Source organism: Limanda limanda, chromosome 13, assembly GCF_963576545.1.
Source record: "Limanda limanda chromosome 13, fLimLim1.1, whole genome shotgun sequence".
NCBI classification, from domain to species: Eukaryota; Metazoa; Chordata; class Actinopteri; order Pleuronectiformes; family Pleuronectidae; genus Limanda; species Limanda limanda.
This window is the reverse complement of record NC_083648.1, coordinates 16,988,098-17,013,780: the sequence shown is the minus strand read 5'-3', so window position 1 is coordinate 17,013,780 and position 25,683 is coordinate 16,988,098. Positions and strand designations below refer to the sequence as shown.

The 25,683-nt window shown below is 42.1% G+C and overlaps 1 protein-coding gene across 1 annotated transcript; it reads right to left on the bottom strand.

The window, feature by feature from the left end:
• On the bottom strand, positions 1 to 24,528 carry kcnn1a (potassium intermediate/small conductance calcium-activated channel, subfamily N, member 1a). The gene is made up of 8 exons (XM_061084836.1): positions 24,136 to 24,528; positions 20,783 to 20,878; positions 19,301 to 19,719; positions 7,322 to 7,463; positions 6,169 to 6,279; positions 5,127 to 5,254; positions 2,188 to 2,257; positions 1 to 306 (listed from the first exon to the last, which is right to left on the bottom strand). Exons 1-8 carry the CDS (start codon positions 24,523 to 24,525, stop codon positions 1 to 3), a joined length of 1,662 nt encoding a protein of 553 aa, XP_060940819.1. The 5' UTR covers positions 24,526 to 24,528.
• Between the last annotated feature and the right edge of the window lie 1,155 nt (positions 24,529 to 25,683).

The window sequence follows — 25,683 nt, the reverse complement described above, 5'->3', positions numbered from 1 at the left end:
TTATCCACTATCTGAGGAGGTGTGTGGTGCTGTGGAGGGCGAGCGCCTCCTGCGGGCGGTGGAAGTCCAGGATCGTTCCGAGCGCTCGGAGCGCTCAGAGGCTAGCGAGGCCGGCCGAAAGCGGTGAACAAAGCCGTCCAGGAATTCCTGCTGCTGCTGGGTTATGGCTTGGGAGATGAGGCACGGCAGCGCCTGCAGGCTGCCCGTCACCGAGTCCAGCTTCTCCTCCAATGTGCCGATGCGCTTGTCCAGCTCCTCACTGCGCTCCTGCAGCTCTGACACCAGGTCGTACATCACATTCTGGGTCTAATGGAGGAGAGAAAACAAATGTGCTTAGAGGACGACCAGACAAGAAAAAGAAAACAAGGCTGTATTACAACTTAATATCCACATGGGGAGATGCAGGGAACGGAATTAACCAAAGATACAGTATGCTTACGAAACTTTCATGTAATAGCTCATTGTGGATTACATAAGCAGACATTTAAAATCTGACTTACTCAGCCTGAAGAGAAAGAAATAATGACAGGAAGCAGGGTGCAGGGGAGCTGCACAGTTTCAGCAAGTCAGCATAGATTTTATCTTCCCACTGATTTAACAAGCAGCTTCTCCGGTCCATTTATAGCCCGAGAAGGTCCTCAGCGCTTAATGTGTTTGCTTGACACAACTCATTCACGTAATGAAAAGTGTCTTTATTACTCAGGCATTTATTGTTCCAGCCGTAGATGCAGTTGGTTCAATGTTAATATATGTGCTCCACTACTGTATGTTTAATTCTTTGACAGTTTCATGTATTATAACAACCTAAGGTACTAAATTCTATTCTATTCTTTATGTAGACATTGTGAGGTAGATGTTACAATCGTTTTAATATTTGCATACCAGCTTCGGGCATTTGTGCACCTCAAAATGAAATGATTTGTATGTATATAGGACAGAAATCAAAGGTTTGCTTCTCTATGAGGCTCGAGAAAGTGGCATTGAACGAGTGAAGGGTGAACACAGATGGATCTGACCATCAAGCAGCGTAAGGGCAAGTAAGCACACATTAAAGGAGTTGGCCTTAGAACCTTTTAAAATACACACTGGAGTGCAAATGTCATCCACATCAAATGAGACTGCGGTCATGCACGTCCCTTTGAACCCCCCCCCCCCCCCCTCCCCTCTCTGCTTCTGGGCTGGTGGGTTATCTGACATCTATACAGCCGGACCCAAGCTGCTGAGCCATGACTGTAGTCACACGTCTATACAGCCACATACTGTTTACAATGCATGTACAGTATGTTGGGGTCAAGTTACTCAGAGTGAGCAGGTAGTCTTGCAGCAGGACTTGGGCTTAGCTGAGACATGTCCGAACCAGTTGCTCCAGATATTGTCAGGAACATTTCCTGCCAGCTCCCTTGAGAGCTTTTTTGTTATAAGAACGGACGTCGGTGTCGATGTGCTGTAAACATGGGATTTCACAGTGGAAGTTATCCCTCATGCTTGTGCATTGTCCTGTCTGGCCCAGACAATTTCCTGCTGCATTCTTTAACAGACTGAGACACTATCGAAGTATTTTAGAACTCCTTTATAAATGATGTGTATATTCACTGGCATTTGACAAACCCAAAACCTTACAGATTATATTCACATGAGCACTCGGATGTGACAAATTTAAGGGTGATGCTAAATTCAGATCACAAGTATGGAACAATGGGTCGTGCCAATAGTTTCAGGTTGGTTGCTGTAACTTGCCAAGAAATTCAGTAATGTAATACTTTCAAATTCACCGTTGCAAATGTATAATGTAAAAGGACATATTAGGTCTCAAAGAAGGGAAACAGTGAACATAAAATGGACTAAAGTGGTACTTTAGTTTAAGGGTTGCGCTTCAAACTTAATAGAAAGTCTGAAATTGTCCCTTTTTACAGGACAATTTCCTACTATATATCAGATTATATGTGACACCAGAAAGCACCATTTACGTTACACAAAATACTTCAATTGGTGACACACAAATGCATTAAGTTTTTTCACATTAAAGTGTTATTGTAAATTGTTAACTTTAATTTGAACAGGTTTGGTTTAACAGTTTCCTTTTTTTCAGTGCAACAATATCTATTAGACCTGCTAAAGACAAAGATTTCAATCATTCCAAAAGATGTGATGATTATGTTGAATTTTTCTGAGGCGAGACGGGCTTACCTTTGCCAGGTCCACCAAGGTGTTGGCCTGGTCATTGAGTTTCCTCTGCTCCATCTTAACACTGCGTAGTCTTACAAAGGCAAGAGAAGGAGGGGGGAAGGGGGGAAGAGATTGAGAGGGGAGGAGGAAAGGAAGAGTAGAATAAGGTGAAGGGGAGGTGGAGGAGAGGAGCAGAGAGAGAGAGAGAGAGAGAGAGAGAGAGAGAGAGAGAGAGAGAGAGAGAGAGAGAGAGAGAGAGAGAGGGAGAGAGAGGGAGAGAGAGAGAGAAAGAGAGAGGGGTTGTTTAAGGGGACAGAGGAGAGAGAGGGAATGAGGGAGAGAGGGAGAGAGAGAGATTGTTTGAGGGGACAGAGGGGAGAGAGGGAGAGAGGGATTGTTTGAGGGGACAGAGGGGAGAGAGGGAGGGAGAGAGAAAGAGAGAGAGAGAGAGAGAGAGAGAGAGAGAGAGAGAGAGAGAGAGAGAGAGAGAGGTTGTTTGAGGGGACAGAGGAGGCCAACAGGGAAGAAAGGAGGAGGAAGAACGACACATTGTTTATCAGGAGGGATCTCTCACTGATGACATGGTGAAGAGAAGACAGCCTGCATGCATCATAAATGATTGCAATTTACATATCTATATGTATATACATAATGTGTATATATGTATATATATAGAGAGGCATTCCTGGTCTTCGTCAATGCAATAAAAACCAAAACATGCAAAATTGTGGAAGCATACTACACTCACAAAAAAGTATCTTTATAACAAGACCTTTGTCTGATAATGGTTCGAGGCTTTCAGCAGCAATTCTCTTATGTTTCACTGCAGCCTTGATACAAAGAGATGCTCTTGTAACAAACTAGAAAGAATCTGTTTTTAAATAGGAAGAACAAAGTCTCAATATAATGCCCCAAAAGAACTAAAGATTACGATGACAAAGAATGTTTTCTTTTCCCAGCAAGAGCGTAAAATGCTTCCACAGGAGAAAACCTCAAAATTCATGTTTCAAATTAAAACATTCGCATGTCGTTCCACCCAAAAGTAAGACATTAAAAAATGGAAGAGAGATGACATGCCCTTTTGTCAGTGCTGCACACTTTATATAAATACACACTGGTCATTCAGTAAGCGTGCAGTGACAGTGAGTGACTGTGCACAATGAAATGTGTCTTTGAGTGCTGCCCTTTGTGTGTGTGTGTGTGTTTGAGTGTGTTTGAGTGTGTTTGAGTGTGTTTGTGTGTGCGAGTGTCGCAGATAAAGGATTGCCAGAAATAAACCATCTAATGACACCGTTGAACACACTGCAACATAGACATCTCAAATAACTTGCGGGGTGATACATTGGACGTATTTTTACGACGCCTCAACATTGTGCCTCCTTATCTCTAATCAAATACATTATGCGGGCGTATGAACTCCTAACGCTGAATGTGAGTAATGTGGCATTGTTAGCGGCGGCATCACGCATCTGGGTGGGTGAGAGGAAGAATTTTCCCTGTTCTACAAATTATGAGACAGGATGACATTCAAGGGCATTTATTCATGTGCAAATCAGTATATCAGAACAGAGTGAGACAGCTCGCTTATGGCTGCATCGCTGTGGGAAACTGTCTCAGCTGCTATGTGTGTGTGTGTGTGTGTGTGTCTGTGTGTGTGTGTGTGTGTGTGTTTGCTCGGCCTTTCTTATCCCTTATGTCTGTCGAGGAATTGGGGCTAAAAGTGCTAAAAGTGTAAAATATTATTCGTGCGATTTTAAACCTACAGCCTACACGTTTCGGGCTATGTCATCAATGGCACATGCACGTTTTGGTGTTTGATCTCATGTAAGAAATGGAATATAAAGCAAAAATCAATACGATACAAGAACAGCAGACATTTCAACCTCAGTGGAACTACAGTGCATTACAGTGTGTGTGTTCACATCATCACAGAGACCATCAGGAGTGCAGGATGAGTTCTGTTGATGGAGGTTAATATAGCCTCCATAGCAGCTATATTAATCATGTGTACAGTACACTGTAGATGATCATGAACCGCTGGCCGGGCCAACAAAGCTTCAAGCTCAGCGCATGATGCTGTTTTTTCTCTTTCACACGTTCTCTCCAGACAACCCTCAACATCTACTGACACTGGTGGCAAAATGTTGATGCTTGTGTCTGTTTCATTCAGTACGAAGGGGGATGGGAGGGAGAGGGAAGTAAATGGAACACTGAAGTAAAACAAAATTTAAATCATAGGAACTCAAAACAATCCAGCATCCAGGACTTTCTGTCTTTCTTTTTTTGTGGTAACATACGCTTTTTTTTTTTGGTTCATGCATGTCAAACGCAGACATGGAGAGAGGAGGAGGAGGAGGATGTAGAGGAAACAGTAGGAGGAGGATACATAGAAGACTCAACTTACTTTTGAGCTCTGCGGTGATAGAGCAAAACAAAGACAGAACACAGTACAGAGTTTTAACCTCACAACATTCACGAAACGAGTGGAACCATTACACTTGTCACTGTAAGCACGGGGTCAGAGGGGATCGGAGGGAGAGGGGGACAGGGAGGGGGAAGAGGAAGGACCATTACACTAGATCGAAGTGTGTGTGTGTGTGTACATGTGTACATGTGTGATTTTGGGCATAACAATCAAAGAAATTGTACTGTAGGAGTCGATTGTAACAAACGATAGAGGCGATACTACCAAATACTTAGAGCTACTACAACATTTTATTAGTTTAATAGCAACATGACTATTAACAACAGATAAAATAGTTCTTACCTCAAAAAGCATTAAAGATTAAAGACTGTCACATGGGAAGAACATCTCAATAGGTTTCTTTCAATGACATATTGTAGATTGCGTTCTATAAGATAGATTCTCCTCGGTGGTTACTGATGAACAACTCACACGTTTTCTGTTCCACGTTTAATTTGACATCAGATTCACAGAGAAAACAGGGTGCAAGACTTACTGGTGAATGGCTTGGAGAAACTTGCGCTGGTGTTTCCGCACCTTGGCGTGATCTATCTTTTTGACCAACTTGGTGTGTTTGTAGATGAGCCATGTTTCCCTGAGTACATTGGCAGCTGTGTTCTTTACCTGTGAGGCGGGGGTTGAAGACAAGACTAAATGTTAACACTGCAAAGACAGTGTAAGGTCACATGCACCGTAACAATACCATGAAATACAACAGGAGTTAAATGAAGTGGTACAATATTCAATCCAGAAAGAAAGTGAGAAATCAAAAAAAACAAAAAAAGCTGTAAACCTTCTAAATTGTAAATATTTCAGTCTACACAAATTTTAAAGTCTATAAAATTGGGAGAGAAGTGGACCTTAAACTGAGGGAGAATTTACAGCCCTGACAATATAATATATTGTTAATAGTATCAATACAGGACATATACATATTTATAAATGTAAATTGGCATCATTGTAGCAGATTTCCCCCAAGTCAGGGTTCATAATGGGTCGAAAATAGGTCACACAATTTTTAAAGATAATTAATTTGATAAAAGGGATAAGTGTCTGAAAATTTCGAACAAAATGTTATATTTAATCTTAAATTTCTAATTTGAAGATTTTAGCTCCGGACGGTTCAATCTATCAATCAAACTGTATTTATATAGCACCTTTCAAACAAATCAAATGGAATTCAAAGAGCATCACAGTTGATTGACAAAACATGGGATGTTGAATAGAAAATAAAAACATCAATAAATTAATATATATATTATAATCAACACTAACATTTTAGTAAAACAAAACAGAGTAAAGTATAACGATACAAATAAATATAAGTAAAATATAAATATTTATCCACAAAATTTGAAAACACTACATCAGAGCCAGACTAAATAGGTGGGTTTTAGATCTACATTAAAAAAATATAAAAATGTTCAGCTCGTCTAAGATTATGTGAAAGTTCCAGTAGTTTTAGTTCTGAGGAGACCTTGTAGTAAAAAACAGTAACATATCAGTCCCTCAGAACGCAGGAACATGCAGTGACTCACTCGTTTGCAGAGTTGTGTGTCCATCATGAAGTTGTGGACGTGCTTCTCGGCCTTGGTCAGCTCCAGCTTCCTGGCTACAACTGCAACCACCAGCGCAGTGCAACCGGCTCCCTGTTGCACAAAGACATGGTCAAACACACAGTCTATGCACAGAGTATGTATTTAAAAAGGGATATAGTATAACTTTAGGTCATGTGTCATTTTAAAGGGGAATATCAGAGGTTCTGCCTTGCGCCTGTGTTGTAATGGAGAACATGGTTAGATGTTGTACTTTCGTAAAGTTATCACTTATAACAAAATACAGAATATTTGGCTCATCGGCAGCACATTATCATAAGTATCAGGACTTATCGAGTTAGAAACTGTGTCTGTTCTGAAGAAAGAACCACAGATTTCGAGGAAGTTGCCTCTTTTGTGGAGGAAATGTTTGGTCCTGGTCGACTGTAGAGTTATCGTTGGTTACATCTGAATGATATTCAAAAGGGTTTCGTAGTTTCTCAAAAACGATTAGACTGGTTCAAGGTTTTGGAGCCAGAAGGAGTGAAACTTTGTTGAATTATGTGAAATGGTTTTATTTCTTTATTCTATAATACTGTGACATTTTTCTCATAAGATTATGGCTTCATTTTTGTAATATTATGAGTTTATTTCTTCAAGCTATAATCTTGTAATATTATGAATTTGTCCTCATAAAATTTCAATTTTGTTCTTGTGATATTATGACTAGTCTCTCTTAAAATCTCAATTAAATAATTGTAATGTAATTACTTTTTTTCAGTAAATTACGATTTTATTATCATTTCATTTTTATGATTCTCATTAATAAACACCTTTATTCTTGTGATATTATATAAGAATTCTGTCTTTAATAGGGGCCTAATACTCATAGATTTGTTATCCTTATTGCATTAATACAAATAAGAAATTGACAACCAAACAAACTCAATCTTTCTAATGCATCCTCTTTTAAACATGACTGCTGATCACAAACTGTTTAGAATCCTTACATATTTAGAATATCTATAAAACTACACAAAGAATGAGCGGAAAGTTGCGTTCTTGTTTTGTGTGACATGTTGTATAGTACATGGAGCTGAGGTTTGTCATGCGAGAATGTCGTGCATTTATATGAGCGAGGAGGAGAGGGACCCACCATGATCCCTGTAAGCAGACACACGCCTTTCCCACAGTACGTGTGCGGTACCATGTCCCCGTAGCCAATGGAGAGGAAGGTAATCGAGATGAGCCACATGGCTCCCAGGAAGTTACTCGTCACTTCCTGTTTGTCATGATACCTGAGGTGATGATAGATAGATAAGCAGAAGTGGGGGACACACAGTCAGAGAGGGACTGCACACGTTCTGGTGAACGCGAGCATGCTGGAGGATGACGTGGTGCTGTGTGAACCAAACAGAGGTGGTGGGTGGAGGAGGTGAAGATCGCTGAGGAAGAAGAATTCATGGCACAGGGTGCTACACCCGAGTTTAAAGCAACAAAGTCCATTCTGAGGAAGTAAACTGAAGAAAAAAATGTATTCAGTGTACGCTACACTTCATGTCTATTGTTCTTTGCCTTTATGTCTTTTTTTATATGTGAGACAGTTTAATGGAGAGATGTGTTGAATGGGTAAAAAACGTAAAATGGAATGTAGCAAAAAAATAGTGTTAGTTAAAGAAATTGATGCAATGATTTCAAACTGGGGGATCAGAACCACTGACAACATGTTTCATGTTCACTTGTTTACATTAGCATAGAAATTTGGATTTTCAGAGAGCGTCTGAAATGGCAAAGAGACGAGCCACGTCGCTGTAAGTGACTGGATAAAGAGCTCCGCAGGTCAGACTTGATTTGAATGTCACAACCCAACAAATGTCATGTCAGTGCATCCACAGATGCACACACTGCTGAGTTCAATCCAACTAACAATTGACTTATTGGTCACGATTTGTTGCAGAGTTTACGCTGCCCCAACGGGGAAAAAAAGGTTTGGCAATGCAAATCATCACTTCAAACATGTTGTTGGCTGAAAATAGCTTGACAGCCATGCTTGAGTTGTCGGTCCAAAGGCCGGCTGTGCATATGCAAAGCTATTTCCATAAAAATAAAAAAAAAACACAGTGCAAAGCTGGATTGATGATGACATTCCCATACCTTTTCAGCAAGACCAAAAAAAAATCCATCACAGAGACAAGTCTGCCTCATCCACCCACCCTCATTCAACTCGCCTGATTATTCCCAATGGGCTGTCTAGGAGGAGATCAGATAAGATTTAATTTTGGAGTTAGAATCAAATATTCATTAAACACTTTGAGACAACATCTCAGAAACATCCTTCTGACAAGACAGAGGAGATGGAGTGTAATTTCTTAGGATTTTACTGAGTCCTCTCTGAAGGGGATCTCACTGGGCCAATCAGGAATTGTTAACAACTTTAAAACTATCCAGCAGTGGCCCAGCATGTGGACTTAAAATGGCTGGAGCAATCACCTCTAATTAGTGCACGAGTACAGACCGGAACACTCGGGGCCAGACGATGAAAGTTTATCTTTCCACCAGAAAGAGAAGAAGAAAAAACCTTGGTGGGTGGTTTTGTGGCGACGTCTGCTCCTCCTTCTCCTCCAAGACAGGACACTGTTATTGAATATCATGAATCATGCCTTCTGCAGGTCTCAAAACTCCCACTCCTGAGTTACTATTCATGCTCAAAGTCCACTTCTCTTCCCTCAGAGTGACAAAACAAAAAACAGTGTGCAGTCTGTGGGATTCAAGCTTCATAAATGACATGCAGAGAAGCAGTCTGTGCAACACCATGCAGGAATCAAGAATATCTGCAACCTGCATGCTACAACAGCCAGTATATTGAGAGCAGGGGAGAGCTGGGCAAACCTGGGGGGGGGGGTTGGGGATCCACCTGGGACAAATTCCGCAGTTATCACCAGGTGGAGGGGGATTGTACGTCTTCTCATTCTCAAACAGAAGGGAAGGACCGGATGATCAGCGGAGGAAGAAGCTCATTGAATTTGACACCCCTGTCTCTTTTACCTGCATCCCAACACGTCAGCAGCTGCCCTTTGATGGCTGCCAGGGGGCTCAACTTGATCAGCAGGCTAAATATTGTAATTACAAGTGACTGCTATGTTAATTTCACTCATCTTGTCATCGAGGCGTCCAGAGAGGGAGTCACGTCTCGGAGGCAGACAGAGATGTGCTGCAGCCTTCAGGTAAACAAAGTGTTACAGTGGCTTTCTCTCTGGACTAAACGAAAGCCCTAAATATGCCTGACGGTGACGGAGCAGGCGTGGTTCTTTATCACGAGAAGGCACTCTGTTGAATTATGTTTTTCGTGTTTCTAATGTGGCAATAATTTTGTTAACGCACACTTTTCCATATTTGAATGCACGTATTTCTATAATTCTCTACTGTGGAACAGAGACAGAGGCTGAAATGGGGAGCTGATCAATAGCGTTTTAAGGCTCTCAATATACTGTGTCAAGTTTTGGAATAGCATGGAGAAGAGCTGGCACCACTTTCAACCAATTCCAGGACAAGAGGTCTATAGAGTCCAGAACAGACAGTTTTATCCCCCACTGTTAAATTCTCTCTGACACACACTCTGCAGTGAAAGCATTAGCCTGGCATCACTTCCCTGGTCACATGTTTCAGAAACGACATTATTTATCCACCGACGTATACAATGATAGTGTTGTTTATTCCCAAACGAGCTCTGACACGTTCTGTCTGCGGTGGGTCAGAGGAGCACGGCAACCTTAACACAACGTCACACCAGTAAGACAACGTGCTCATGGCTAAAACTGCAACCAAACAGGTCAACAACAACAACAAGGTACGAGTCGCCTCTTTCTTCACTACAAATGATCAACATCGATTTCAGCCCTGCACAGTAAAAGAAAAGGATAAAACTGTTTTCTGTTTATGTGAACTAACAAACGATTCCCAGCCAGTCCAATCTGAAAACACAAGCTCTGAACAAACAGAATGGTAATGATGAATCCAACGTGCCACACACTTCCCTCTGCACACGCACACAAATCAATAATATTTGATAGAAAACTCCATACACACTATTATCAAATTACAATCGCCTTTGTTCATGCAGGACCTGATAATTCGTACAATGAATGCAGCACAACTGCATTTAGCCACAATGCTTTTAAATGAAGTGCCAAGTTCTTCTTCAGTCATTAGTTTAAAGATGGAGGTGTCACTTTAAATACTTATTATCAGGCCTGGTGCCAATATGAAGAGACCAAGGCTGTTAAAAAATGTCCTGAAATAAAATACCTTGTTTGAACCATGCAATACACTCAAAAGGCTTAATAACGGCAACATTAAGCTACCTCTTCCAAATTTAAGTAAAACAGTGTTCTTATGAGAAGCAGCACCATAGCTCTTTTTTCTAAATGAATCAACTCTTCGCTGGGAAAATCGGGGGGGGGGGGGGGGGGGGGTTTGCAGGTCTCTCTTTAACAGAGGAAGTAAAAAGTAAGACTGAGGGGCCTATGCCACCTTAGCCTGTTGTCGAGTGAAACCACAAACACTATTTGCCTCAGTCTGGATTTAATGAGGCACAGCATGCTTCCTTAGAAGAGAGCTGACCGAGGCATCACACAAATAAAAAGTGTTTGTGTGACCAAAATATACATCTGGTAAGAAGTAGGGAAAAAATAGATGCAAAAATTGATCTGATGTTCTATTTTAAACCTCCACCAGAGAGCCTCATCCTGACTTCTGTCTTTTTCTGCACTCCATCACCGGTCAGCTGCCACAGCAAAGCATGCGTCTTACTCCACATTCAGAATTCTGCAGCTATCGCCTGCGTCCAGCGGAAGCACTTCCCCTCTTCTCCCTGCATTTCAATTTTTCACGAAGGTTATTTACGAGTGCAGGTCTTGCTGATACAAATGAGTTTGAGCACAGGCTGAGAAAACTTGGGGACAAATAGGTTGGGATGCTCCTTGTGTGTGTGTGTGGGGGGGGGGGGGGGGTGTAGCGTGTTAGTTGCAGTAAACATGAGCAGTATCAACTCAGAAACGATGATGACCTAATTAAAAAAGTGCAAACCCCACAGTGTTTTTTACAGCGCAGCCAATATGCAAAGCAAGCGAGCAGGCAGGCAGCAGCACATTCAAAGTTGACTTTGCACATATAAAATGAATGGGTTTTGTAATGTGTTTCCAAGAAATAAAAAAAATATATACTACTTAGTTACACTGGGCTAAAATCAACAGGCGTTATTTCAAGAATTATAATAATCTAAAAGTTAGGTTTTAATTTGAATGTAGCGTGAAAGTTACTATTAGTCACACTGGCAGCATGGTTAAACTGTTAAATTAAATGCCATGAAATTTGCAAAGACACTCACTAGCACATTTTCAAATTTGCTGTTTTAAGTTAAGTGTCTAAATCTAATCTACTGGAAGGAATTTATAACACAAATTCATGCTCCCCTCAGGATGAATTTCTATATTGCATCCACTTTTCATCTAGCACCATCATCAAACTTTCCAGTGATTTCTTTCTAGTTTCTGATGTTTTAATTTATGTCTTAACACCTGAAGAGCTATCGATATAACCAATGCTTATTCTGAATGCTCATTTTGTCCGTTAATTGTGTACGTTTGCTGAAAGCTTACAGATACAGATGGAACAGAGCACTACTACCACAAATCATGGGGTGGGGGGGCACAACCGTAAGACACGAGGATGAAATTTCAACAATGGCGCAACAACTTTGAGGAGAGACTCGAGAGGCAAGTCTGTAAAAAACCACAGGCATCTATATGATGTTACTCTGCCAAGTCACAGAGACAAATATCCGCTTTTGCCTTTTTCTTATGAAGTTCGTAATCACAACGTTCTCAACCGTCGGAATGTTTGTTCTTATCAATTAAGAACTCAACTCGGTGCTGCCCTCTAGTGGATATATGGCTTAACATTCATGCAAACATAATAGGCAAATGGGAGGATTTGGGTAGTGACGGTTACATCGTTTGAAATGGCTGCATCTCATTGCCTACTTTAAGGCAGTATGAATGAGCCTGAACCCTGACAAGCATGCGAACACACTCAACCAAGATAACACACTGTTAGCATGGTGACATGCTGGCATTAGCATTTAGCTCAAAGCTCCATTGTGTCAAAGTACAGCCTCACAGAGGTGTTGGCATTGCTGTAGACTTTCTTTGAAATTTTTACTTTGGGAAAAACCAACGTTGAGTTACCTCACGATTTATTTGTTTTTGTGAACACTGAAGTCTTAACTATAGTATAATATTATTTCCTTATAGCATATACGCCACATGAAGTCGCGTTGTACCTCCATTGTTTCATTCATTGCTTTACAAATGTACATGCAGAGGACAGAGAGTGTATCTGCAGCCTTCCTCATCTCTTGTCTTTATGCCTGAGTTAAACAACGAATGAATTCTTAAAACACAACTTGACCAAATGAGGTGATCAATGTCACGGCCCCCCCCCCCCCCCCCCCCAACTGAATTCAAACATGGTGGAGCGGCAGTGTCACAAGGTGTAATGCAATTGCACTTTGGCCAATTAAAAGACAATGGCAAAATGATTGCATTTTAATAATGAGCAACGCCTAATGTATTGCTGTCAGACAAATGAGATGTGAATCCAGAAGTAAAGAACTGCTTTAATTTGCTGACTTGCAGTCTTGCCAGCGGAGGCAAACTTCCAGGCTTCAACTGAACTGAACATGCAGTGACGGCACCAACACCACAGGAGTGTTTCTATTGAGATTTCCTGCAAGGCACTCGGATACAAAGGAAGCAAACGATAACGTAAGCCACTGACAAAGGTTGGTGACACTTCTCTTTAACATTTAAGCTGGGCCCTTCATTTAGGCCCCTTCTATGACCTGCTGTGATGTCCTTAGTCTACAAGGCCTCCGCACAGTAAGCATCATTCACAAAAAAACCTAATCTCAGGGTTTCAAGACTGGGTTGGGGTTATGTCAGTGAGGTTATCAGACAGCCAGTATTCTATTTCAGATGTTCTGACTGGATTGAATTAGGCTGGAGACGCCTGAAAATAAAAACCTCACCTGTGACAACTGTTCTCATTCTTCAGGAGACATTTTGGTTCCCTACTATTCCACCTCCACTGCCAGTCCATCGAACAGTTTTATTTCATGCATCCAGTATTCCCAGGGAACTGTACACTTAAAAAGTATATTGTCTGCTGTACTACTGCCCACAATATTGTGCTAGCTACCTGTAAGTTTACCAATATTAATGTGCCTACAATCATGTGCCCCATTTAATTCCTGCTCTAACTATTTAATGTTTTCACATTTCAGTTACTTCCTGACGGTGTCAGATAAACCTTCGGGGCATAAAGGTTTTATAGCACTGATTTGGTTAGCAGATGAGTAACAAAGCACATGTGGAGCCAAGTGTTTTAATACTTTAAGTATAAAAATAAGTCCTGAGTTTGAATTCCATTATATGATCCATTTGTCGGTTCCCCGGACCTACCAATATCTTTGGTGACATCTTGTGAAGTTGCATATACTAAATGGGAATTATGGCACATTTCAACCAGGGCACTAAGTTTATACATATACTTACTTTGGAGTAAATCGCCTCCATTGGCAGCCAGGACTCAGCATCATCATTTACAATGTAATCTAATGGGGCAAATGGGACAGTCCATGAAAATGCACCTGCTGCTGCTCAATGTAGGTGGTGTTGATGTGGCCACCGACGATACCTCAGTCACTACACAACACGGTGTGACCAAGTCAGAGGACTTGTTGACTTCCTGTTCAGCGAGACATGTGTAATGTTGCTTAAGATCCAGAATAACAATTTGAGCCTCTGTTCGTGGAAAAAAAGCAAATCTTGCGAGACTGTCGCAGTTGCCCCATGAGATCACAATGTAGCCACTGCTTCTGTGTCGCAGCAGCCAGGGTTTTTGTAAGTTCTCTTCAATTACACACACACACAATTATAAATCTAGGGCCCTGGTTGAAAAATACAACAATTCCCCTTTAACACAACAAACATTTTAAAGGGTGAAGGAGTGTTTTTGGCATTTTAAAACATCTCTTCCTGGAAGTGAGACTGAGGTAGAGTCAGATGAGATCATGTTGATCAGGGATAGTTGGCTAAGGGGGAACTCTTGAACCGAGCTGAACAAATGCAGTCCTTTAGACTACTGTAGATTCCTAGTCAGTGCACTTTGGTCCCCATCTATAAAATGTATTGTAGCTGTAATATTGCTAGATTGACAGATACAAACTTGAAGGGATGCAGTACTCACAAGCTAGTTGTCAGAATCACTGCAGTCTAATAGTCAGATGCTTACTGCTACTCAAGGTATTGACTTGATCCTATAGACAATTAGACATCTTCTCCTCTCTGCCATTGAGGAAATCTCACATCATCAAAGACCAGTTTGGAACATTGTTCTTGATCAAAACTAATTGTTATGTCTTCTTACATGTTGATGGACATTAGTATCTTCCTAAAACAGACTAAAGGCAGCTCTTTATAGTCACTACAGGAGAGCAATGATTCTCATTAACTGGGAGGAATACTCATACAACATTTAGTATGGCTTCCAGTATGCTTTTTGTAACCTTCAGAAAGAAAAGCATATTCATGAAACTAAATGGGTTGCTAGGGCTTCATGACAACAGTAACACACGGGGACGTTTTACTTTGAGCTACAGCATCCTATTCTTTAAGAAAAGAACACTACTGGCTCAGCTCATTAACCTGCATATTCTGATCATATCCTGGTACATTTATCACTTTCACAATCGTCAACATGCTTCGTGGGATCAGTGTATGACTTTGCCATCGGCTACAATCAATACTACGCCTGCATAGTCTAAAGTCACGTAATCAGGTAAAGTCATCAAACCATAGAGAATCCGCCTGTCCTTGAAGTCACATGCATTTGCATTAAATCTATTCATCTTTGTTGAGGAGATGCTCATTTTTAAAGATAAGATAAAGGTAAGAGGTATTTAAGACACTTAGTTTGACAGTGAGTAAGGGAGTGCATCTATACAAACAGTTCATAGTATTCATATGAATTTACTAAAAGGAAGATCTACAGGGTCAGATTTCGTTCCAGTGATGAATCAGTGTTTTTTTGCGTTGTTAGCAAGTCTGTAAAATCTACTTAAATACTTTATGTAAACCTGTGGTTTTTGTGAGAACATTCAAGTCTCCCAGTTGTGTATTTCTCCGGTTAGATGATCGGACAGTCTGTTCTTGTTTGGCACTGTTTTTAAGCGATGACACAACCTGGACGTCAAACTTTGGGTGTAGGTGTAGCCGACCATGGAAAGGCAGCGAAACTTTGGCAGAGCTTGTATTTTTTAACGTAGCCTATGGGGTCTTCCCTGGAGAGAGAGCGAGGTGAGAAACAGCATTTTCACATCGCCTCCGAACAGCGTTTTGTTTCAGGTAACAGAGTTAGAGCGGGAGAGGAAGAGATATTAGATAACAGTTAAAGAGATAAAAAGAGCGAGAAACCAAGGAGGCAGGCAAGGCATGCATGCAAGTGTGTAACTGAATTCTGGCCTGATTGTCTTCTTATGTATGAAGGAAGGTAAAGGGAATCAATAGTAGGGAAAGATGAGGAGAAACTGTAAGACATGCCACGTTAGATGGCCACAGTATGAGATCAGGAAACCATCAGTCAGGAGTTAGAGAGAGAGGGAGAGACTCTTATGTTACTGAGGGAGAAGCCAAAAGAGCCACGTTAAGGTGCTTAGCTGAAGTGGGTGAGCTCTGAAGATGGAGTGTGTCCAGAAAGAAGGGAAAGTGAACCAGTGACCAAAATCTGTCCACTGTAATATTCCTCCCAGCTCCACCTCCACCCCACAATCCCTCTCCGTCCCCCTGCCTGTGTCTTTCATTCCCCCCATCTAGGCATTTTCCAGGCGGACTCCGTGCTCGTCCAATCTCACATCGTGCTGCCCTTCGATTGGCTCAGGAGCCGTGAAAGTGTAACGGCGCATTTAAAAAAAAGATACAAAAAGTCACACACAGCACTTTGGGAAACAAGCGCCTCTTTTTCCCCACCACCCTTTTTACTTTTTACTTGAAATGATGGGATTGGTTGAAGTAAACATGAAAACTCTCATGCTGTTTCGATGTTTACAAGAGGAGAGGACGAAGGGGCATGAGGACATTCGGTTCATAGATGTAAACAACAACTGGAGACACTGCTTTCAGCGCACAACAGACTCCTTCTTCAAGAGTGTCTCCATTTAAGAAACTGTACAACAATGGAAAGCAATGCCCTCATTTACCTCCATAGCTTTGAAGCGCTCTATAACCAAATAGTTGCCGACCAAAATAATGCTGTGCTCGATACTGAGACACAACCCAGACCAAGATTACATTGACCTCTGTCCTCTTCTTGGACACTCAGACCTTCGTTTGGCTACAGGAGACCATTTCTAGAGCAAAATCGTGGCAGGAGAAGCGACAAGAGTCTGTGGGAAAAACCACTACAACACTGTTCAGTTAATTTTGTGAAGGGGAACACATAATGGGATGGTAATGTGTGAACACAGAGAACAGAGAGGCTCTTGCTCCTCGGCGAATCTTTGGAGCTGCTGCTAAAAGGACTTTTTGTGAAATAGAGATCTATAACAATTGCATAAGAAGAGGGAGAGAAAAAAATGAGAGACGACAAATTGCCCTCTGGCAGACACGTGAAGGTGACTTGAAGGAGCTGTTCCATTTTAGCACAGATTTCCTCCTCTTCCTCCTCCTCCACCACCTCCTCCTCCTCCTCCAGTCCCAGCAGCCTGACACACAACAGTTAGCAAAGAGACGCTTGCTTCAAAGTGCTGCTCCCACCGTGGGTCTCTGCTGTTCTCCTATAGCCAGTAAAGGCCTGTTTTCTTAGCAAAAGGACGGTGCCAGGTAAAGGGCCTACCTAATCCTCCTTTGCCATACTGAGTTTGGAAAGGCTCAAGGGTTAATTGTTTTTGAGGGGCCACCCCTTCTCTCTGCTATCAACCCCCCCCCCCGACCCTCCAATCCCGACTCGGGACAGCAGTGGCGCCAGCTCGGTGCAAAATGGTAAGTTGTTTTTTTTCCACGGCTAGAGAACGAGGACTCACATGGTTTCCCTATGGAGCAGCATAGTGGGGAAATAGAAAGTACAACAAAACATTATACAAACACACACACACACACACATGCACGCACTCATACCTACATGTGCATGCTGGCACCTATCCATAGTAGCACACACAAACACATATCCACCCAGCTGTTCATCTGAAACTAAAGGCCTAATAGCATGCACTGCTCATGGAAAGTGTGTGTGTGTGTGTGAGTGTGTGTGTGTGAGTGAGCAAACAAATGAAACACGGCTCTGCTCCAGGTTTCTGTGGTTCTAATCTAATCATGTGTTTACATTCAAATTTTGAAACAGACACCAGCATGCTGTGGATTTAAGGGTCAGATATCCAATGTGGAGTTCCTGCCTTGAGTTAGTTAAGACCAAACCATGACGATGGCCAATTCATCTTTAAGATTGTGAATGATAGGAAAGAGTGTAGCCATTAACTGCAGATACACTACTGAGGCTACATCCGTACCGCTACGTTTTAAAACGTTTTTTTCAGACTAAAACAATCTCGGTCGAGAGTTTTCGCTCCGTTTTGGTTTTATCTCTGTTAACAGTTCATCTGCCATACGTAAACAGCAGAATTTAACTGCACAACAGGGTCAGTAATGCTTGTGATTGATTATCCATGTTGTATTCTGGAAGAATCAGTGAAAGCTACGTTGTGACCGGAAAGACCCAATCAACAAGTAGTTGTGAGTGTCTACGTTATTATTCAGACTAGATGCAGCCCCGGACTCAAAGTCAAAAAGGGTTATCATCTCCACGTCTCTGGTTTAGCTGCTCTAAAACTCCGGAGAAGTGTTGACATCAGGCGTATCCTTAACAGAGTTGATGGATTTTTAAGCGTAAACATAGTAGTATGGATTAGGCCAGCAATCAAACTGTTAGCGGGCCATTGTGTTGTTTGCAACAGATGTAAATCTATAGTTAATGGTGATCTCGGATGTCTGTTACACCTCACTGCCCTGCCTCTGTGTTCAAGTGGAGCTGGTGTCAAAGATCAGCTGGTTGGGTTCCCCCACCACCGTTCAACTGTTAAGAGGTGCTGAGGGTTGGAGAAGATCCGGGGTCGAACGTGCGAGGGGTGGGGTCAAGTTAGTGACAGGTGTTAACTTGGGGAGAGTGGGAGTGGGAGGCGGGGTAGTTAAAAGAAGAGGCGCAGGAAGGGAGGGGAGGTACTTAGCAAAAGCAGGCGAGGCGAGCTGCAGGAGGACGCTGAGCATCTGTGGTAATGTCCTGGCTGAGAGAGTGAGAGCAAAGCCTTCCTCTGAGCCGAGGCTTAACTTCCACAGTGCAGCACATGTACAGGAGCATATCAGGCCTGACAAGAACTGCAGCTATGGATCTTCCACTCCACCCACCCTACTCAAGTCCCCTTCCCCACCCCAACTAGGCAAAAATGACTTTAAAACATCAAAGCTGGCATTAATGTCTCATTTCCCTATGCAAATCAGGAAAAAAAAGCTTTTCATTTCTCCCTGCCTCTTTCATTTTCACTGAGAATCATTGCTGCCCCCTTGAGACGAAGCCCGATGCGCAGTTTTGGGGGAGAAAACGGGTTAGGGGATCCTGGGGGCTGCTCTGCATTACCAAAACAAACCACTCAGCAAACAAACAATTAGACACTCATGAATTATGGACAAGACATCTAAAAGAGCGGTAGAAACGAAAGAACGGGGAGAAGCGGAGCGATTGCTGAGCTAATGAAACGTAGATCAGGGTGTTTCTAAACACTTAGCCGAGTAGTAAGTGTCTGTGTTTGCCTTCCTGTGTGTAGTATCGCCATGTAGCCTATCCTGATGATTTCACACCAGCGTAGATGAGTGACAGAAAACAAGGTAACACTGAGAAACACAGGACAAAACAGTGACAAGAGTGAAGGAGGAAAGGGTGTCTAGTAATCCACAACGTGTGATTGTGCATCCGAGATTTAGTGTTTCCATATCATCCATTATTCGGCCATTATTGACAACCCTGTGTTTACCTCTCGCAGACGCGCACAGTCCATGCAGCAATGATCCAGGAGGATATACTGAAAACCAGCAGGACAGTTCCTGGACAGATGGTCATGAGGGTCTTCATGACAAAGCGTGTATTGAAGTTGATCTTGTTGAGGGCGCCGATGCTGCGTGACGAAGCGTCCGTGAACAGCTTGCTGTGGAGCAACATGACCCTGCCGATCAGGTAGAGTCTCAGGAACATGGGGATGGAGAGGATGATGTCCACGTCAGCGTCGGCCACTGACGGCGTGTAGGTGAAGGCCAGCCGCGCCGTCCAGGTGAACACGTACTGGCCTGGTATGGGATGGATGGCACACACCAGCAGCTCTAGCACAATGAAGAAGATCCGCTCATACGTCATGGCTATCCTCCAATCGTCCGCACCATTGTCGACCATAAACAGCTGAGAGAAAACAAACAAACACCAAGAACTTGTATTAGAACTTCCTTTTACTTCCTCTACAGCCACATTCAAAATTGTGTTGGGAGCCAGGTATTTTGAAATTCTAACCAAAGGTCATGCTAAAATTGGGTAAAAGGGGAAAAATAGAAATGATGCCGAAAGCCTCAATTTTGTATAATTTGTAGCAGTAAAATGTGATAAGTTTGGTGCAGCTGAGACCAAACAGATAAAGAACACTGAATGCTAAATATTGGATGCACTCCAGAATAACTTCAAATCAAACTGAAGAACAAATATGACATAAAATGAGAAGAGAAACAAACCTATTACTATGAACGAATGTTGAGTAATTTTTTGCAAAGGAAAACATTCAATCAAATATTAATTTATGCGTATGATCCTTTTGTGTAAAATCATATACGACTTTAACCACAATTCCTGCTGTGCGGTTGTTAGCCTCTGCCGACCAGTGCAATTTCAGTCCATAAATGACTCTCAGACTCGAATCACTTTGACCTTTGATCACCTTTGAAATCTAATGAAGTGACAAATGGTCAAATTTTGAACAAATTCCCTCCAGGAATACTTGAGATATCATGTTCAATAGGCCTTAAACATGTGTGAGCTCAATGATCTGTCCTTTTAACTTTGCTCACCAAAATCTGATCATTTCATCTTTGAGTCTAAATGAACATTTGTTCCAAATTTGAAGACATTCCAAACAAGGTGATCTGAGCTGTTGCACAAAGAAGACCAAACGCGTGGTGAGTAAGGTCCCAGTGACTATTCAGAATCTAATCAGTTCAACTGTGAGTCCAAGTGAATGGTTTCACCAAATTGGAAGGCATTCCCTCAAAGCGATCTTGAGATATCGAGTTGACAAAAATTGGGACAGACGGACAAACGATCACACACAATACAAATAATACAAAACTGTGCTTTAACATGGGCTCAGTTCTTCCTCATTATTATGATTATTGCTACCATCATTATCAGCATCCCTATCCCAAAAGCTGTTGGTAAAATAAATCAAATAAAGTCATTTTTTCTGTGGCAGACTCACCTGGATTTCCCGGGCATGGTACATTATTATAAGACCAAGCAATATAACAGTGGAAAGGCTGATAAGGCATTTCAGTGCAAATGAGTATGAAGATTCCTACAGTGAGAGAAAAAGAGAGAGGAAGGAATATCAGCAACAATGAACCCACTTTATCATCACATACAATCCATACTTATATATGGGAATACAAAGGATCTCCTTCTATTCATTGTCAATGTGCATTTCAGCTATTTTCTATATTTAGCATCAGGAGATGGCAATGGTGTCTTGTAACTGCTTAGCAACAAGGTGAAATCAGGTAGTTAAGCAACGTAGGTAGAAGTGAAATCTGAGGGTATTTACTGGAACTCAACATTTCATATTGTATACATTTAAAAAAGGAACAAGAGCCGCATAAATGTCCCCAAACAACACATTTAACATTGTTATACAACAGTGCATACACGTAGCAGACCACACACACAAACACACACAAACACGCACGCACTACTTATTACTTTAAACTTCTATTTGAGACCAGTTAATGGGGTTTTACACACGCTGCAGTCAGGATGTTACTAAACAATGCAGCTGCAGGTGTAGCCTCATATTATCCATGGACACTGTTCCCCGCCAACCAAACTACCAATTAATCAAAGTGCGGCGCTAACAGGGGACTTTCCATTTAATGGTAGGTGCAAAAAAAGGCAAGACTAGCATTAGCAGGAAGGCCACCACAGCGAGTGGCTGATGATAAATAGACCAGCTGGGTGCTAATGTGGCTTGTGTGTGTGTGTGTCTGTGTGTGAGTGTTTGTGTGTGTGTCTATGTGCACAGTGGGGCCATAGATCAAGGAAATGAGAACCTGTACTACTCAGGCTCCCCCACCCCCTGTGTTGGTAAAATGCCATTTGATAAATCAATTTAACAACCATGATGTAAAAACGCCGCTCTGCAGCGGGTTAACGATCATGGGGTTGTTATTATAATAACAGCTACAAACAAATGACAAAAACAACAAGTGGAAATATCACTCATAATTGTCAGTGTGGTGACAGTGAGAGCTGCTCAGCATACTCCGTCCTTCGATGGTCCATATTACAGAATGTATTTTTAGCTATCAACTAGATTGCTTTGCCCCTTAGGTCGACGACATGTTCGCAAGACATTCTAATGTCTGAAATTGTTTTGAGAAGTCCCAGGTGAAATAACATTGAGTAAACCAATTAATCCACCTGCCAGAGGTTCAAGGATTTTTCACTCCCAGCGCTCACCGTCTGTTAGAGTGTCTCCCTCCTTCAGGACTAAGAAAAATCTAGGCAGAGCCTCAAGTGTCTGCGTCGGGATGTGAGCGTCCGCGGCACATGCTAACTGTCGGATGTGACCTCCCATCGCGCTGCCACTCAGAGATGGGAGGTCATGTCCATTTCAGCTGAGGTCAGCGTGATGAATGGACTGAACCCCACTCAGTAACACTCAGACAAACCTATTGACTTTTTTAAATCCCCATAAATCGTCCTATAGATTACCGCACTGATTTACTATATTGCCCGCAACACACACACACACACACACACACACACACACACACACACACACACACACACACACACACACACACACACACACACGTAATCAAATATACATTTACAAATTCAAACAACTGTTAAACACAAGTGGGGGGGGAATCCACTCCTATCCCTTGTGAGTGGAACCTATAGCAGTGTTTTGTATGTTTTAGTCCTAACTAACAATTCACATATACATATCAATACTGACATATTTCGACAGCGCACCACAGCTTTCATTGCTCCCAACATCTGAGAGCTGACAGACAACATTTCTGACAGTAAAGATAATGAATTTAAAGCTTTTTGTCGAGCGATTCTCAAACTCTTGTCAAAGCATTCTTAAAAGCACAATTTAAAATGGTTCCTTCTTACAGCTGCAGCACCATGTGACCATTCCTACTCTTTAAATAAAGGTGACTTTATATTAATCTTAGAGAATCATTACCTTATAGTAAGATTCTGTAAAGAGGATGAAATGCTCTTACTCTTCCAATTCTGAGATAAGTGTTAATAATACAGCCTCTGATTCTGTATTATATTACAACTTGTCTGTGCAGATGTTTTTAGATGTGTTCTCTGGAGTAGTAGTTTGTAGTAGTGTTACTGTATGTCACAGGATACGTTACAAGACTCTACATCAGTTTCCACACAATGGTGAAATAAATGGAAACCAATCATAGCCAAAGTCTGAAAATAAATATATTGTGTTTTGTGTAAGACAAAAAGTTAATAAAAATAATGTCAGAGCTGGAACATTAGTGGAAAGTTAGAGCCGGCACTTGTAGAAGTGAATATTCTGATCTATCGTTATCCACCACTGATGTGTATTAGCAAAAAACAGAACAAAAACAAGAGTTAATATTCAACTAAAAGCCAATTCCCACAAACATCAACCCAATTAAAATAAATCCTGTTTGTAAAACAAATTATTTTTTGCTATTGTCTTGGCTGTATACCAATGTTATTATGCCATGAGACATCAGGTGTATATGTTGTTCTTCTTGTAATGTTTCAAGTCATCAATCAAACACAATTAGTTGGCTCAAGCTCTTAAAGCCATCACAACCACCTGCATCCCTGTTCAGCTTTTACTCATAAGCAGATGCAGCTTCTGTGACCTGTCACAAACTGCAGTGTAATGCAGTGTCAGCTCCAATTCAAACAGCCCAGTAAATACTGTGGTAGATGCGGCTCTGAGGGCTCAATATTCCTCCACCAAATACCCTGACACAGCAGGGACCTGAGTGGCTGACAGAAAAGGACAACAACAGGTCAACAGGTGGTGACCTGGTCACCGTGACCTTAAGTGTAAACCGCCTGCTGGTGTCCTTGCTCAAGGGTCGTACTTGTTCTTATAGCTTGCTGCGTGGTCTCTACCCTGATCCACTCAAAGTCAAATACATTTAAATAATCTGGAACTTCATTCTCATCTTTTGTTCTATCGATGTTTCCCTTGAACTCTACTTGTTTATTTCTCTTCACAAACACATATATTTAAATAAAGATACAACCAGACTGGTGCGAGATAAGGCTAAACATTTTCCACTAGTTACCGAACCGTATTTAAAGACAAATTTAAAGAGATGGAATCCAATTTGCAGACTTTTACTCATTATGCCAATCACATGACACACAATATATTTGTGCACTATTCCCAACACTTTGTTAAATAATGTACGTCAGAGTCTAATAATCACTCTTCATGATTCTGACAGCTGCCAACCCCACACAACTCAAACATTAACAATAGCAGTGACAGTAGACAAAGCTCCCACTCATTCATCACGCACATGCACAACCTACCTTAGTGTAAACCCCCCATGACAGTTCCGTTTCCGTCACCATGACAACAATCCCAAACATCCCGAAGATGAGCGCGTAGTCGCTGAGCCGCTTTCGCTTCTCGAACAGCGCCCTCCTGTGGCCAAGCCTGTAGCCAATGTCCCGATTCTTCTTTTGCGGCGCCCTGCCACCGACCCGCACGCTGCCCTCCCTGACCAAGCTCTCGTTGGACGCCTTGCTGGGGTCTTCGCCGCCGTTGCCCTTGGACACCACCACCTCCAGGCCAGAGCTGTGCAGCGTCTGCAAGGGCTGCGTCTCCGAGTCGAGCTCCGCGAGGTTGCGGCGCGACGAGGACGCCAGGCTGCCAACTAGTGGTCTCACCACCCCGCCATTGTACTTGCAGGTGTTCATGGCTATCTGAGGGAGTCGGCCGCTGCTCTCAGAGAGGGAGGGCTTGGATCCAGCATGGCTCAGCTTCTTCTGCTCAGTAGTGGCCTGTGAACAGAGAGGAGCGCGATGAGTACAATACTATCACAACAAATGGGGAGTAGAAACTCGACAGTTGGTTGAAGAGCCCAGCACACTGATGGACTTTAAATAGAGCATTGATGTGGGAGTGATATCTGTGGCTCTGGAGAGGCCAAAGAGAGGCAAGGATCTAGCAAAAACAATTTTGGTTATAAAAGCAGACAGATTCAGTTCTCAGCAGGACACGTGGCCAACATGCAACCCAAAATATCAACAGTTCTCGTTTCAACCTCCCAAATAACCAAGGTCTACTGAGCACTGGTAACAGAGAGTTGGTCGCTCATGAATCGGTTTTTTTTTGTCTGTGTTGGTGAACGTTAAAATAGTCACAGTTTTGCAGCTACACCACAACAGTGGGGAGCTCCCCTTGTGTTTTTCCTTTACTTGACAGTATGGTTCACAAGGTTTTCCTTTAAGAAAATGGCATCAAATGTAGATGGCTCAAAAACAAATAAATAATGTATGGGCTTTGATGTATAAATAAAACCATATAACCAATAGAAGACCCTACAAAGTGCAGAAAATTGAATCTTTGCGCTGCACAAATTTAGATATGAATGATTAATGGTCGGCCTGACCCTGTTTCCCTGTCGGAGAAACACTTTTCCGTCGCAGAGATGAGCAGAGGGCTTCCCAAAAGAGAGCGGTGACGAAGAGAATGCGGAACTTTTCAAATCAGGCGTGCCACAGGGACCAAATGTTAGAATCCAACCCCTTTAAGAGGAAACTAAGAATATACTTTCTTGTGGAACTCAAAGGAAACCGAGTACTGTAAATGTAGTGTGTTGAGGTAAAGGGCAACTTTGGGGCAAGTGGAGGAACACAGAAATTCAAATGTGATGGGAGAGAACACATCACAAATACTTAAATCCGTTGGACGTGGATTGGGAGGATACTGTTGTATTGTTATTTTACCATCCAGAGTAGAAATAGCCAATGAACCATGGGTCTTCAAATGAGGTGTGGTCAGGTTGGTGCATTGCTGTATTTTTATTTTATGGACATTGTTATCAAGATACAAATCTGCACTTGCATTCATTG